We start from the raw sequence: 12926 nt of genomic DNA on the forward strand, positions 1-12926 counted from the left end.
GAGTTGTTCGCCGCCTTGAGTCCCTCCCGGAGAAGGGCTGCGTACAAATAAACTAAATCTTAATCTTAAATCTTAATCTGTACATACATGTTCTTTGTACAGTAGAAGTTGTGTAAAAAGCCCTGTACTATGCTATAATAAATAAATTCTATATTAAATGCCACCTCTTTATTTTTTACAGGGAAGAATATTTAGACAACCTCCCACAACTTTTGACAGCAATTGTGAAGAATGTTCCATTAATTGCTGAGAGAAGTAATGAAAACATTGTTTAACAGTCATTTTTGGTGCAATATGCTCAATTCATACTAAGTATGGCCATTGGTCCATCTGCCTGCATTTGCTATAGAGCAGTATTTCTCAAAATGGGGGAAACTGCCCCCTAATGAAAGGTGTTTGCATTATCAAGAGGGGTGTTAGATGCTAAGGGGGCAACAAGAACTTTATGCACTCCAAGGGGGTGGCGTAAGAAGCTATAAGGATTGTAATCATAGGATTACTCAGAACTTACTCAACAAACTTTACTAAGTGTGTAAAACATTAACTTTGATAATTATAAATACATCAAACTTTAAAATGCTTAAAATATTATGTGGCTTTGACCACATGTTAACCATGGGGAAATCTCTTACAATTTTCTGTTTTTATATATTTATTTTTTTATGTCAAGATTATTCCTCCTAGCTTGAGTTCCATATCTTTTCTTATCCATTTTTTAAATGTTTGGCTAAATGTCATATTCTGCCTAGTGTACATGGGAGCAATGAATTACAATAATGCTGACTGATTTCCATTTCAACCATCAGAACACTAGTTTCCATTTTCTTGTTCCACTTACAAAGCTTGTATTGTGTATTCTTTTTTATTCTGAAGGATAACAAGCATTCAGAAAGTGTTCCCATTTTTGCTGATATTCTGAAAGATACCAGAGACAGTCTAGTATTTTTAACTCTCCTCTTTATGAGGAATGGGAATGGGAAACTAGTATTTCTGAAATCAAAACTTCCAGTGCAGTATGGCAGGCAAACTCTACCCCCAGCCTGGAGTTTGATCCGGATGGGGCTCAAGGTTGACTCAGCTTTCATCCTTCTGAGGTCCGTAAAAAGAGGACCCAGATTGTTGAGGACTATATGCAAATAATGCTTCTACATTGTAAGGCACCCAGAAAGTGTTGTAAAGCACTATGGGGCACAGTATAAGCCTAAATGCTGTTGCTATTGAACACTCAGGTTTAATCTGATCCATGAGACCAGTCCCTCTAACTCAAAGGATTTAAAAGAGATTCCTCTCCCACTTTGATCTGCTTTTTGACATACAGGACACCTAAAAGGACAGTAGTTTTCTGTAATCTAGTGGGCTATGCAGTGCTTTGTAAGTGGTTTGAGAAGGTGGTTTGGAATATGCAGTAGCACTCAACCATATCTGTTTGATGCAATAATTTCTTTTTCCTTGGGAATAGATAGCTGTCCTTTGTAGCTGCCCGGTCAGCTCAATAAATAATGTAGCTTCAAAGAGATTACAGATTAAAGATTACAGACATTTGCAGCATTGTGTTCCAAGCACCTTTTTGAAGCACTACATAATCATATATTATCTGTAAAAAAAAATACATTATCGGAGAGTTGAATCACACTCCTAGGCCAAATCCAACTCCTGATTTTTGCAGTGTTGCCTAGATGAACTGAATCTTAACAATGAGCAATAGCAATAGCAATAGCAGTAGACTTATATACCGCTTCATAGGCCTTTCAGGCCTCTCTAAGCGGTTTACAGAGAGTCAGCATATTGCCCCCAACAATCTGGGTCCTCATTTTACCCACCTCGGAAGGATGGAAGGCTGAGTCAACCCTGAGCCGGTGAGATTTGAACCGCTGACCTGCTGATCTAGCAGTAGCCTGCAGTGCTGCTTTTAACCACTGCGCCACCTTGGTAATAGCTGCTGAGTTATTCAGCTATGGCTGGCTTTATTTTCATCCACATGAAAATACATAAAATAAGTGGTTTAATAGCAATTGGCACTTTACATACTGAGACTTGATATTCCTGAAATAAACAAATCAATGCATGTGCTTAGTTTTCATACTGGGGTTCATTCAGGCTCCTGCTTTTCCCTTCTCCAAATCATTGCTAGTAATTTGTTTCTCAGATGTTTTTTATGTTCAGAGCCTTCCATCTTTTTGAGTAGTTCCAAAAGGCTAGAAGATTGTCTTATGTCACAAATACCACCCTTGTATTTACCTGTTGTTCAAATAGCTATGGTAATATCTCTTTAATGTTCTTTCTAATTTAGTATCTCTTTTAAATCAGAGTAAAAGGCTTTTTAGTTTTTTCCATAAGGGATTTCCTGATTTTAGTAATAAGTAGCATATTTTGATTTAAACTATGTTCTGAGAAGATATTCAGAAATAGCTTGCCATATAATACATTAATTTCCATGGTTATTAAAAATCTAAAGCTTTTGGTGTTCCTTTTTTGTTTTTTTAGCTGAGGATGCCAATCTTTTCTGTGCCAGTTCTGTGGAACAATATTATACCTGGAATATTGGAAAAAGAAGAGCTGCTGAGGTAATTTTAATGTATTCTGTAAGCTGAATTTCAGCCTCAGGGAAATGTATGACTGAAAGCTGTCCTTCAGAAATCTGGTGATTTTTAAAACCTAGAAATTATTATTTTTTAAATATCTTGCATTTAATACATAGCCATTTTTGCAGAGGTTTACTAATATTTGGCTAAATAAAATGTAACTGAACTTAAAGTTCCATGTCCTGTCTTAACATTATATAATCCAGATCTGTTGTGTGACAAAATAGCAACTTTTCCCCAATGTTGTCTTGATGTTGTCATACTTCCAAGAGTTTTTTACTCTGCTTTTAATGTCTCTTTTCTGCTTGACAAAATGACCCTTTTATTGTGACCACCATGATGAAAAATGAGAAAGCATTCCAGAATAGATTGTACTGTCCTCTGATGTAACAAACTGAAAACAAAATTGTATTTGCCCTAAAAGTTTTCAATTCCTGAGCTTTTAGAAGCATAAACGTATAACTGTTTATTTGATGTTATTTTTGTTCTTGTTCATTAGATGTGCCCTATTTTAGAGCCACAAAGACAAAATATAGAATGGCTAGAACTGTGAAATCATCTATTAACAGAAGTCATCTGTTTGGAACAATTTCACATGTGCACACAGACATACACACACACACACACACACAGGTCCCATTGTTGCTGACCAGCAACAATTAAGCAGTAGAGGATCACCTGGTCACCATCTGGGAGATAACAGTTATCTACAGTTTTTTACTTAGCTCTTATAATGCATAAAGATCCATTGATATAATGTAACTATAATCTATATATATATAAAAGCGAAATACCACTCATCATGAAATCTCCAGAACCATAAAGCCTACAAACCTGAAATTTGGCACATATGTTCCTCTTGGTTTCTAGGTGATTGTTAAGAAACGAGTTTTTGAAATGACCGTCAGATCATTAATATTTCTTATATCATTATTAACACTCTCTGATGCTAAGGTGTTAGATTGAGAGAGAGAAAGGGGTAAGATAGGAGAGGCCTCTGTGTGGCAAGCCTGAGGGAGAGAAGGGGAGAGGAGAGGCCGATCATAACTACTCATTAATGCTCACGCTTTATCAATTTATCAAGCCTGATTACATAATTTCGTAGCAAAGCACTTGTATCCAACTGACTAGTGAAAGATATACATATTTTATTCTATTTAATTCTTCTTTTTCTTCTTCCTTTTTTCATCTCCAGTGGCAAAGAGCCTTGACAATACGTAAAATCCTTCAAGAAATGATAGAAAAGTATCCTAAATTTCACAACATTGTGCCTCTGAAAACAAAGCAGGTTGTACACTGGTGTCGCTTCCATGGCTATACACCACCTGATCCAGAAGCTTTTAGGAATGAGGATTCCATAGAGGATGTCCTGACACAAATAGACAATGAGCCAGGTAAAGAGTCTAATTTTAGAACCTCAAAGGGTTTGTTTTGGCATAATTTGTAGAATGAAAATAAATTATAGGATTAGGTTTCCATCTTTGTCTCCCGAAGCCAGCATCAGTTTTGCCTGGAAAATTCAATAAAGGTGAAACTCGAAAAATTAGAATATCGTGCAAAAGTTCATTTATTTCAGTACTGCAACTTAAAAGATGAAACTAATATATGAGATAAGACTCATTACATGAAAAGCAAGATAGTTCAAGCCGTGATTTGTCATAATTGTGATGATTATGGCTTACAGCTCATGAAAACCCCAAATCCACAATCACAGAAGATTAGAATATTACATGCAATCAATAAAACAAGGATTGTACATAGAACAATATCGGACCTCTGAAAAGTATAAGCATGCATATGTACTCAGTACTTGGTTTGGGCCCCTTTTACAGCAATTACTGCCTCAATGAGGCGTGGCATGGAAGCTATCAGCCTGTGGCACTGCTGAGGTGTTATGGAAGACCAGGATGCTTCAATAGCAGCCTTCAGCTCTTCTGCATTGTTTGGTCTCATGTCTCTCATCTTTCTCTTGGCAATGCCCCATAGATTCTCTATGGAGTTCAAGTCAGGTGAGTTTGCTGGCCAATCAAGCACAGTAATCCTCTGGTCATTGAACCAGGTTTTGGTGCTTTTGGCAGTGTGGGCAGGTGCCAAGTACTGTTGGAAAATGAAGTCAGCATCCCCATAAAGCTTGTCTGCAGAAGGAAGCATGAAGTGCTCCAAAATCTCCTGGTAGACAGCTGCGTTGACCCTGGACTTAATGAAGCACAGTGAACCAACACCAGCAGATGACATGGCTCCCCAAATCAACACAGACTGTGGAAACTTCACACTGGACCTCAAGCATCTTGCAGTGTGTGCCTCTCCATTCTTCCTCCATACTCTGGGTCCTTGGTTTCCAAATGAGTTGCAAAAATTGCTCTCATCAGAAAAGAGGACTTTGGACCACTGAGCAACAGACCAGGTCTGTTTTTCTTTAGCCCAGGTAAGACGCTTCTGACGTTGTTTGTTGTTCAGGAGCGTCTTGACAAGAGGAATACGACATTTGAAGCCCATGTCCAGGATCCATCTGTATGTGGTAGCTCTTGATGCACTGACTCCAGCCTCAGTCCACTCCTTGTGAAAGTCCCAACACTTTTGAATGGCCTTTTCCCTGACAATCCTTTCCAGGCAGCGGTCATCCCTGCTGCTTGTGCACTTTTTTTCTTCCACACTTTTCTCTTCCACTTAACTTTCTATTAATGTGCTTTGATACAGCACTTTGGGAACATCCAACGTCTTTTGCAATTACCTTTTGAGGCTTTCCCTCCTTATGGAGGGTATCGACAGTTTTCTGCACAACTGTCAGGTCAGCAGCCTTTCCCATGATTGTGATTCCTACTGAACCAGACAGAGAGACCATTTAAAGGCTCAGGAACCCTTTGCAGGTGTTATGGCTTAATTAGCTGATTAGAGTGGGACACTTTGAGCCTAGAATATTGCACCTTTTCACAATATTCTAATTTTCTGAGTGTAGATTTGGGGTTTTCATGAGCTGTAAGCCATAATCATCACAATTATGAAAATCACGGCTTGAACTATCTTGCTTCGCATGTAATGAGTCTATCTCATATATTAGTTTCACCTTTTAAGTTGCATTACTGAAATAAATGAACTTTTGCATGATATTCTAATTTTTTCGAGTTTCACCTGTATGTGTTTCTAGGACCATGTATAGAAATGCTATATTTAACAGTTTTCCTATAAAGTGGGGGATTGTTTTCTGATTATTTGGGCCTGGTTGGGGAGGTTCAAGAGAAATGAGTGAATGAAGCAAGGAATAAATCAGTGAATGAATCAATAAATGAAATAAATGTTATTTTGGTCCTGAAATAAGGGGAATATGATAAACAGATTTTTTTAAACCCAGTGGTATGGACTACTTATCATAGTTGTCAGGAACATATTAATATTCTTATTAGTGACTATTACCTAAACAGAACTAGATACACATTCATAATTTATTGAATTGAGTGTGCTCCATTTCTTCAACTCCAAAACTAACAATTCTGAATTTACAAATATTTTTGTTAAACATTGTTAATAGTTTCTCTTTTGATATAATGATTGAAACTTGAGAGATATATGGATAGTAGAGGATTAGGAGTTTAGGTTTCTGGTCACAGCAACTATAATTTGTTTTATTTGCAATGAACTGCATGTCACTTTATATAAATTATTTGCTAATCCTGTCTTCTGTGCCTAATTGCTTTACATGGAAAAGAATGCTCATCATCTTACACCACTGGGGAAGAGCTTTGTCGAAAGCTTATAGAACTAGAGCAGCTCCTTAAACAAGAATCTGACAATGATGAGGAAGTAGACATTCTTAACATTACTGAACCTCTGAAAATAAACATTAAAAAGGAACAGGAAGAGACACAAGAAGAGGCCAAATTCTACTTAGCACCACAGTCTGCATCTGAATATGTCCGTGAAACTGCTCAACAGGTAAATAAAATAATTTTTAAAAGATAATTTTTTCATTATCTTGAGATTTTTTAGAGTGTAATATATGTAATATTTAGCATGGTTGCAAGTTGCCTTACCTTTCTCTTTAACAAGCTAGAAGATCTTGAATACCTTTTTATAGTTTTGTTCCCCAATTGCTTTCACAATTGCTAATAAAAATATTCAGTTCTAGGAAATAAGAATCACAAACTTGCTGCAGAACTGTCAGTCATCCGACTTAAAACCCCAGCTAAGCACTCTTGCACTAAAAAACAGCAAATGTTGAATTTTAAATTCCATAATCATCCTAACTTTTTATAATAATTTTAGTCCACCTGAAGTGCAAAGTTGCAAGATTCTTTCCAGAAGATGAAGTAGAACTGAATATGATTCATCTTATCTGCAGGCACACATTCATGTATGCACACACACACACAAACAAACATACACAAAATCTATATGTATTTAGTGATTCTTCAGTTTACAAATTCAGAATCCTACTTCAAATATTTCTGAATCCTATCAGAAATATTTAGGAAGTGTAATTTTAAAGCAGCTCAGTACCCAGGCATCAGAAGAAAAACCTATTGTTATTTTTGCACATTATAATCAAATTCTATTCTGTTTAGAATGGCTGAATTTTGTACAGCAAACCTATTAAGGATACAGCTTTAAAGTTTCAGAACAAAATGCTAATTTTCCAATGACTACAATTCATTGAACATATAGCAGTCTATGCCTATTGAATTTTAAGTGTAACTGTTATCACCAGTTCTAAGAGTCATTTTAACTTCTAAGGAAGATACATGTCTGTGAAGTTAATTATGAACACATTGTCTTATTTTATAGGTAGGAATTTCCTTTCCACCTGTGGAACTTCACAAAAATATATATGCTTTTATAATAGAAGATATGATTTTAAAGGTAAGCTGTTTAAATTCTTAGCGTTAAAGTAGTCATAGACAAATTAAATAGGTTAACTTACACTGTGAGAGGTATTGGCTGCAAGTAGAACAAGGATAATAGTGTCTTGTGGTATCTTTATTTTAATAATAATTTATAGTTTATTGAATGTATTAAGCTGTCAAATCAAAAGACTCAAAGTAGCATATAGCAATACTGTAGCAATAAAAAAACCAAATGCAGAGATTGGAAGGGGGGGGGGTTGTCAATATAAAATTGTTCCATAACCTAACATTGGCCAGTTGGGAGTAGAGAATTAGGAGTTAGACAATTGCTGGACCTTTGCACCCGGTATTGGGGAAGGCAGTTTTCTAGAGCTTTTCTAGAGGATAGTATGACTGGGAGTAGAAAAACCTCCATGGGATTGTATTTCAGCAGGTAGGAGTAGAAGCATCGACAGAGAAGAAGCCATTTTACTTGTTGGGATCCAGAGTTTTCTCAATGTTACGTTTTTGGATTTGTAGAACAATTTGAAGAAATGCACCATAGGCTACTTTAGTAAATAAGTTTTAGTTTATACACAGGATTCTGAGGTATAAAATACTCTGAAATATGTCCTCTGTTATTTAAAAACGTTCATCCATGTTTACATTATTTATTTCTGAAATGCATTCTGCAACAGGCTACAGAACAGTTGGTCAGTGACATTCTAAGAGAAGCACTGGCAATTGGCTACCAAGCAGCTCCTCGAAACAGGTATATTTGTTTAACTTTCACATCTACATTCTAAATATATCTATATTAACTGGCTCAAGGTTGACTCAGCTTTCCATCCTCTCAAGGTCAGTAAAATGAGGACCCAGATTATTGGGGGCAATATACTATCCCTCTAAACCGCTTAGAGAAGATTGTCAATCACAGTGAAGCGGTATATAAGTTTAAGTCCGATTGCTATTGGTATAAAAGGAAAACTAATTCAAAGATGGAAGAATAAAAAGAAAGAGTAGAAGGTGCAGGCTAAGTGCTATTGTTATTGCTATTCTTGAAATAATAAAGAGATGAGATGAAGTGAGAAAATTGGATGAATACAGTCTGGGTCTTCATTTTACTGACTTCAGAAGATAGAAGGCTGAGTCAACCTTGAGCCAGCGAGAATCAAACTGCTGGCAGTCGGCAGAATTAGTCTGAAATACTGCATTCTAATTAATGAGCCACCACAGCACTAAAATAAACAAAAGCTAGTTGGCATCCCTTGCTTATTCTTTTTTGTATCTACTGAGATTTGTTAAATCTTCAGTGACAATTAACAGAATAACAGAGTTGGAAGGAATCTTCTAGTCCAACCCCAGCTCAAACAGGGGACCCTGTACTGTTCCATTTCTGTATCATTTTTATACCATTATTTGTACTTTCTGTGAAGTATAAATCAATCTTACCCATTTTATAAAGTTCTCTCCCAAGTTCATATCTTACAATATTCCTATCCTTGTTTTATCATTTTGATTGCCAAATTGTGTTCTGGGAACTGCAAATGAGACACAAATCCAGATTCTACATTTTCCTGCTTTAGAGAAAATATATTAAAATTGAATAGCACTATTAAACATAGATGATTTCCAAAAGACTCCTGAGTAAGGACACGGTTGTTCCATCTTTTGGCTCAATTGTGTTTGGGATTTTATCCTACCCTCTCCCAATATTATGTTAAAAGCTGTTTTCGAAACTGAGCAGTTCTTAACAATGGTTTTATTGTTAAGGGAAAAGGGAAAAAAGCAGGGGAACATAGAAATGCTGAACAACATTTTCAGATTTCATCCTCAGAAATGGTTTGAAGAGGATTGTTGCTCAGTATACTGTATTTTTCGAAGTATAAGATGCACTGGAATATAAGATGCACCAAGGTTTTGAAGAGACAAATAAATAAATAAAAGTTTTTGAACTCTGCAAACTTCCCAAAAACGGCCTGTTTTTCGCAAAAACAGGCCCGGTTTTTTTTTGTTTGTTTGTTTGTTTTTCAAAAAAAGGGCATAAATAGTCCTTAGGAGGCTTGTAGTGTGCTCTGGGAGGAGCAAAAATGAGCAAAAAATGGCCCATTTTTCATGAAAACGGGCCCATTTTTTTCAAAAAAGGCGTGGATAGCCTTTAGGGAGCTTAGAGTGCTCCTGGGGGCAAGGGGAGGGGGGAAACTGAGCTCATTTCTGCCTTCCCCAGCCCCCAGAAGCTCTCTGAAAGCCTCCTACAAGCTATGATGGCCATTTTGGTGAAGGAGGCGGGATTTTGGGAGGCAAAAAATGCTGTATTCAGTGTATATGATGCACCCAGATTTTCAGCCTCTTTTTTGAGGGAAAAAGGTGCATCTTATACTCTGAAATACTTGCTTGCCGTGTAGAAATTCCCAGGCTCATCCTTCATTTTTAATTGGTAAGGAATCAGGGCAAATAAAAGAAAAGACAAACTCCAAGAATCTGTTATCAGTCAAAGTAAAATATAACTGGGTTTGATTTACAGAATAGTTTTACATGATATAAAATAACTTTTTATATTTCTATAGGATCTGTTTCAAATATGTAGATAACTATGTCTATGTAGGGTTTTTAAAATAAAAATACTGCTTATATAATTGTAAGGCTGCTGAAATAGTTATTTAATGACAATTGAAGCGATTGTTTATTATGATAACTATAGTGCGCTTAAAGCACATGTATAGCTGTCTTTATTTGCCTGATATTCCAGAAATATTGGAACACAAATCTCTATCTGCTGCTTTATCCTGTTGTGTCTAACAGGAAGTACAATCCAACAAGTCTGAAGGACATCAGGCTGGGGAAAGTTGGACTTCTTATAAATGTTGTTATTGTTGCTGCATCAAGTAGCATATAAATGCTTCAAAGAGTACATTCCATCTGCATTTTCTCTCTGCAGGATTCCAAGAGAGATCACAATGATGAACATTCACCAAGCTATCTGTAACATTCCCTTTCTGGACTTCCTTACAAATAAGCATATGGGAATACTGAATGATGAACAGTGATGTGGACTGAAAAAGCTACATAAAGCTTGAATAAAGATAATGGCCCAAATTCCTTGTGTCCAGATGCCTGTTTACATTGTAGAGACTAAGTTAACTTGAATGCTACAAATCAATGTTTCAACCAAGTTTTTTTTTAAAAAAATAAAGCATTTTTAACTATTTTTTTAAGAAAAAGCTTTTTTAAAAATCAGTTTTAAGTTCACCTGTTAGATATTAGTGGCAGCTGGCTCTAAGTATGCTGCGAAAATTAAAAGATTTAAGTTGCAGGTTTAGCATGGAAGTTACTTATCACATAAAGTTTTCAGTAATAATTTTGAAGTTTAATATAACCTATGGATAAGGATTGGAAGCCTCTGGGATTAAATGGATAAGTATAATGATAGACTAGTTCAGATATAATACTAAATTATTGTATTCTGTTGAAGGAACAAGTCTTGCTTTTCCCTAGGTTCATAGATTTTTTCTTTAAATGGACAATGTCACAAGGAGATGTTAGAGCCTTTTATCGCAGTTTCCTATATCATCTTAACTGGAATTAATCACCTTAAAGTAACAAAACTTTAGGGAATAGGGTGAGATAATTCTCAAAGTTGATTAAAGTGAAATTGACTTCAAATTGTTATATCCTCACTGAGAAGCTTTTGGGATTTAATAGGCTTCCTTTTCAGTTGTATTGTCAGGAAGCTTTCTTTGCTAAAAATAAACAAACCCTACATAACAGTGATAATATAATACAAATACAATAGCAGAGTTCAAAGGGACCTTGGAGGTCTTCTAGTCCAGCCCCCTGCCTAGGCAGGAAATCCTATACCATTTCAGACAAATGGCTATCTTAAAGACTTCCAGTGCTGGAGCATTTACAACTTCTGGAGGCAAGCTGTTCCACTGATTAATTGTTCTGTCAGGAAATTTCTCCTCAGTTCTAAGTTGCTTCTCTCCTTGATTAGTTTCCACCCATTTCTTCTTGTTCTACCCTCAGGCACCTTGGAGAATAGTTTGACTCCCTGTTCTTTGTGACAGCCCCTGAGACAATGGAACACTGCTATTATGTCTCCCCTAGTCCTTCTTTTCATTAAACTAGACATACCCAGTTCCTGCAACCGTTTTTCATGTTTTAGTCTCCAGTCCTCTAATCATCTTTGTTGCTCTTCTCTGCACTCTTTCTAGAGTCTCCACATCTTTCCTACATCGTGGCGACCAAAACTGAATACAGTATTCCAAGTGTGGCCTTACCAAGGCATTATAAAGTGGTATTAACACTTCACATGATCTTGATTCTATCCCTCTGTTTATGTAGCCTAGAACTATGTTGGCTTTTTTGGCATCTGCTGCACGCTGCTGGCTCATATTTAAATGGTTGTCCATTAGGATTCCAAGATCCCTCTCACAGTTACTACTATTGAGCAAGGTACCACCTATACTGTACCTGTGCATTTCGTTTTTCTTGCCTAAATGTGAAACCTTACTCTATTCACCATTGAATTTCATTTTGTTAGATAGTGCCCAATGTTCAAGTTTGTCAAGATCTTTCTATATCTTAAGCCTGTCTTCTGGAGTGTTGACTATTCCTGCCAGCTTGGTGTCATCTGCAAATTTGATGAGTTCCCCAATTATTCCCTCATACAAATCATTGATGAAGATGTTGAAGAGTACTGGGCCTAAAAAAGAGCCTTGGGGTACTCCACTGTATACTTCCCCCCATATAGATGCAGTTCCATTGAGGACTACATGTTGAGTGCGCTTGGTCAGCCAGTTACGAATCCATCTGGTGGTGAAGCTGTCTAACCCACATTCTTCTACTTTATCTAGTAGTAGGTTATGGTCTACCCTATCAAATGCCTTACTGAAGTCCAAGTTAACTATATTGATGGCATTCCTCTGGTCCACTAATTTTGTCACTTTGTCAAAGAACGCAATAAGATTAGTCTGGCTTGATCTGTTTTTGACAAACCCATGTTGGCTTTTGGCTATTACTTTGTTTACTTCTAGGTGTTCGCTAATTCGTTGCTTGATTATCTTTTCCAATAATAAAAATAACCTGATGTTCTGAGTTAGTAAAGCAGGTATTCATAAAATCTTACCCTTTAAATTGTGTGATATTTCAGGTTTGACTTGTAGTTTGGGCATATCTTCATTGAAAAGTGAGAGATTTACTATTATATTAGACTGATATGTATTATACTATTTTAACTTCATTGAATGAAACAGTCGAATTCTAACCCCTCCATTCTTTTTCCTAGAATAGCTCTTTCAAATACTTGAGGTCTATATTTGTCCATGTTGATTACCAACTTAAACCTTATCATCATATGTACTATAATGTATAATTGTGTGATATACCTTTACAATAAATTTTCTTTATTAAGTACAGTAAGATGGGACTACTTGGTTTGTTTTATTTACTGCTTCATGTTTATGCTGTTTTTATCTTTATCTTCATTGTATGTTAACTCAGGCTCTGCCATTCCTGTTTCTACACT

General features: G+C 36.3%; 1 protein-coding gene across 1 annotated transcript in view; it reads left to right on the forward strand.

Annotated features, from left to right (window-relative positions):
• Positions 1–12820, forward strand: part of YEATS2 (YEATS domain containing 2) — a 41944-nt gene extending 29124 nt beyond the window's left edge. The window contains exons 26-32 of the mRNA XM_014052140.2: positions 182–255; positions 2485–2564; positions 3778–3976; positions 6286–6512; positions 7362–7436; positions 8098–8171; positions 10338–12820. Of these exons, the coding sequence (XP_013907615.2) occupies positions 182–255; positions 2485–2564; positions 3778–3976; positions 6286–6512; positions 7362–7436; positions 8098–8171; positions 10338–10446 (838 nt within the window). The 3' untranslated portion in view covers positions 10447–12820. The remainder of the gene's footprint in view (positions 1–181; positions 256–2484; positions 2565–3777; positions 3977–6285; positions 6513–7361; positions 7437–8097; positions 8172–10337) is intronic.
• The last annotated feature ends 106 nt before the right edge of the window (positions 12821–12926 follow it).

The sequence above is a fragment of the Thamnophis sirtalis genome, unplaced genomic scaffold, assembly GCF_051295495.1.
Source record: "Thamnophis sirtalis isolate CommonGarterSnake01/CBP01778 unplaced genomic scaffold, rThaSir2_p1.2 scaffold_11, whole genome shotgun sequence".
Classification (NCBI taxonomy): domain Eukaryota; kingdom Metazoa; phylum Chordata; class Lepidosauria; order Squamata; family Natricidae; genus Thamnophis; species Thamnophis sirtalis.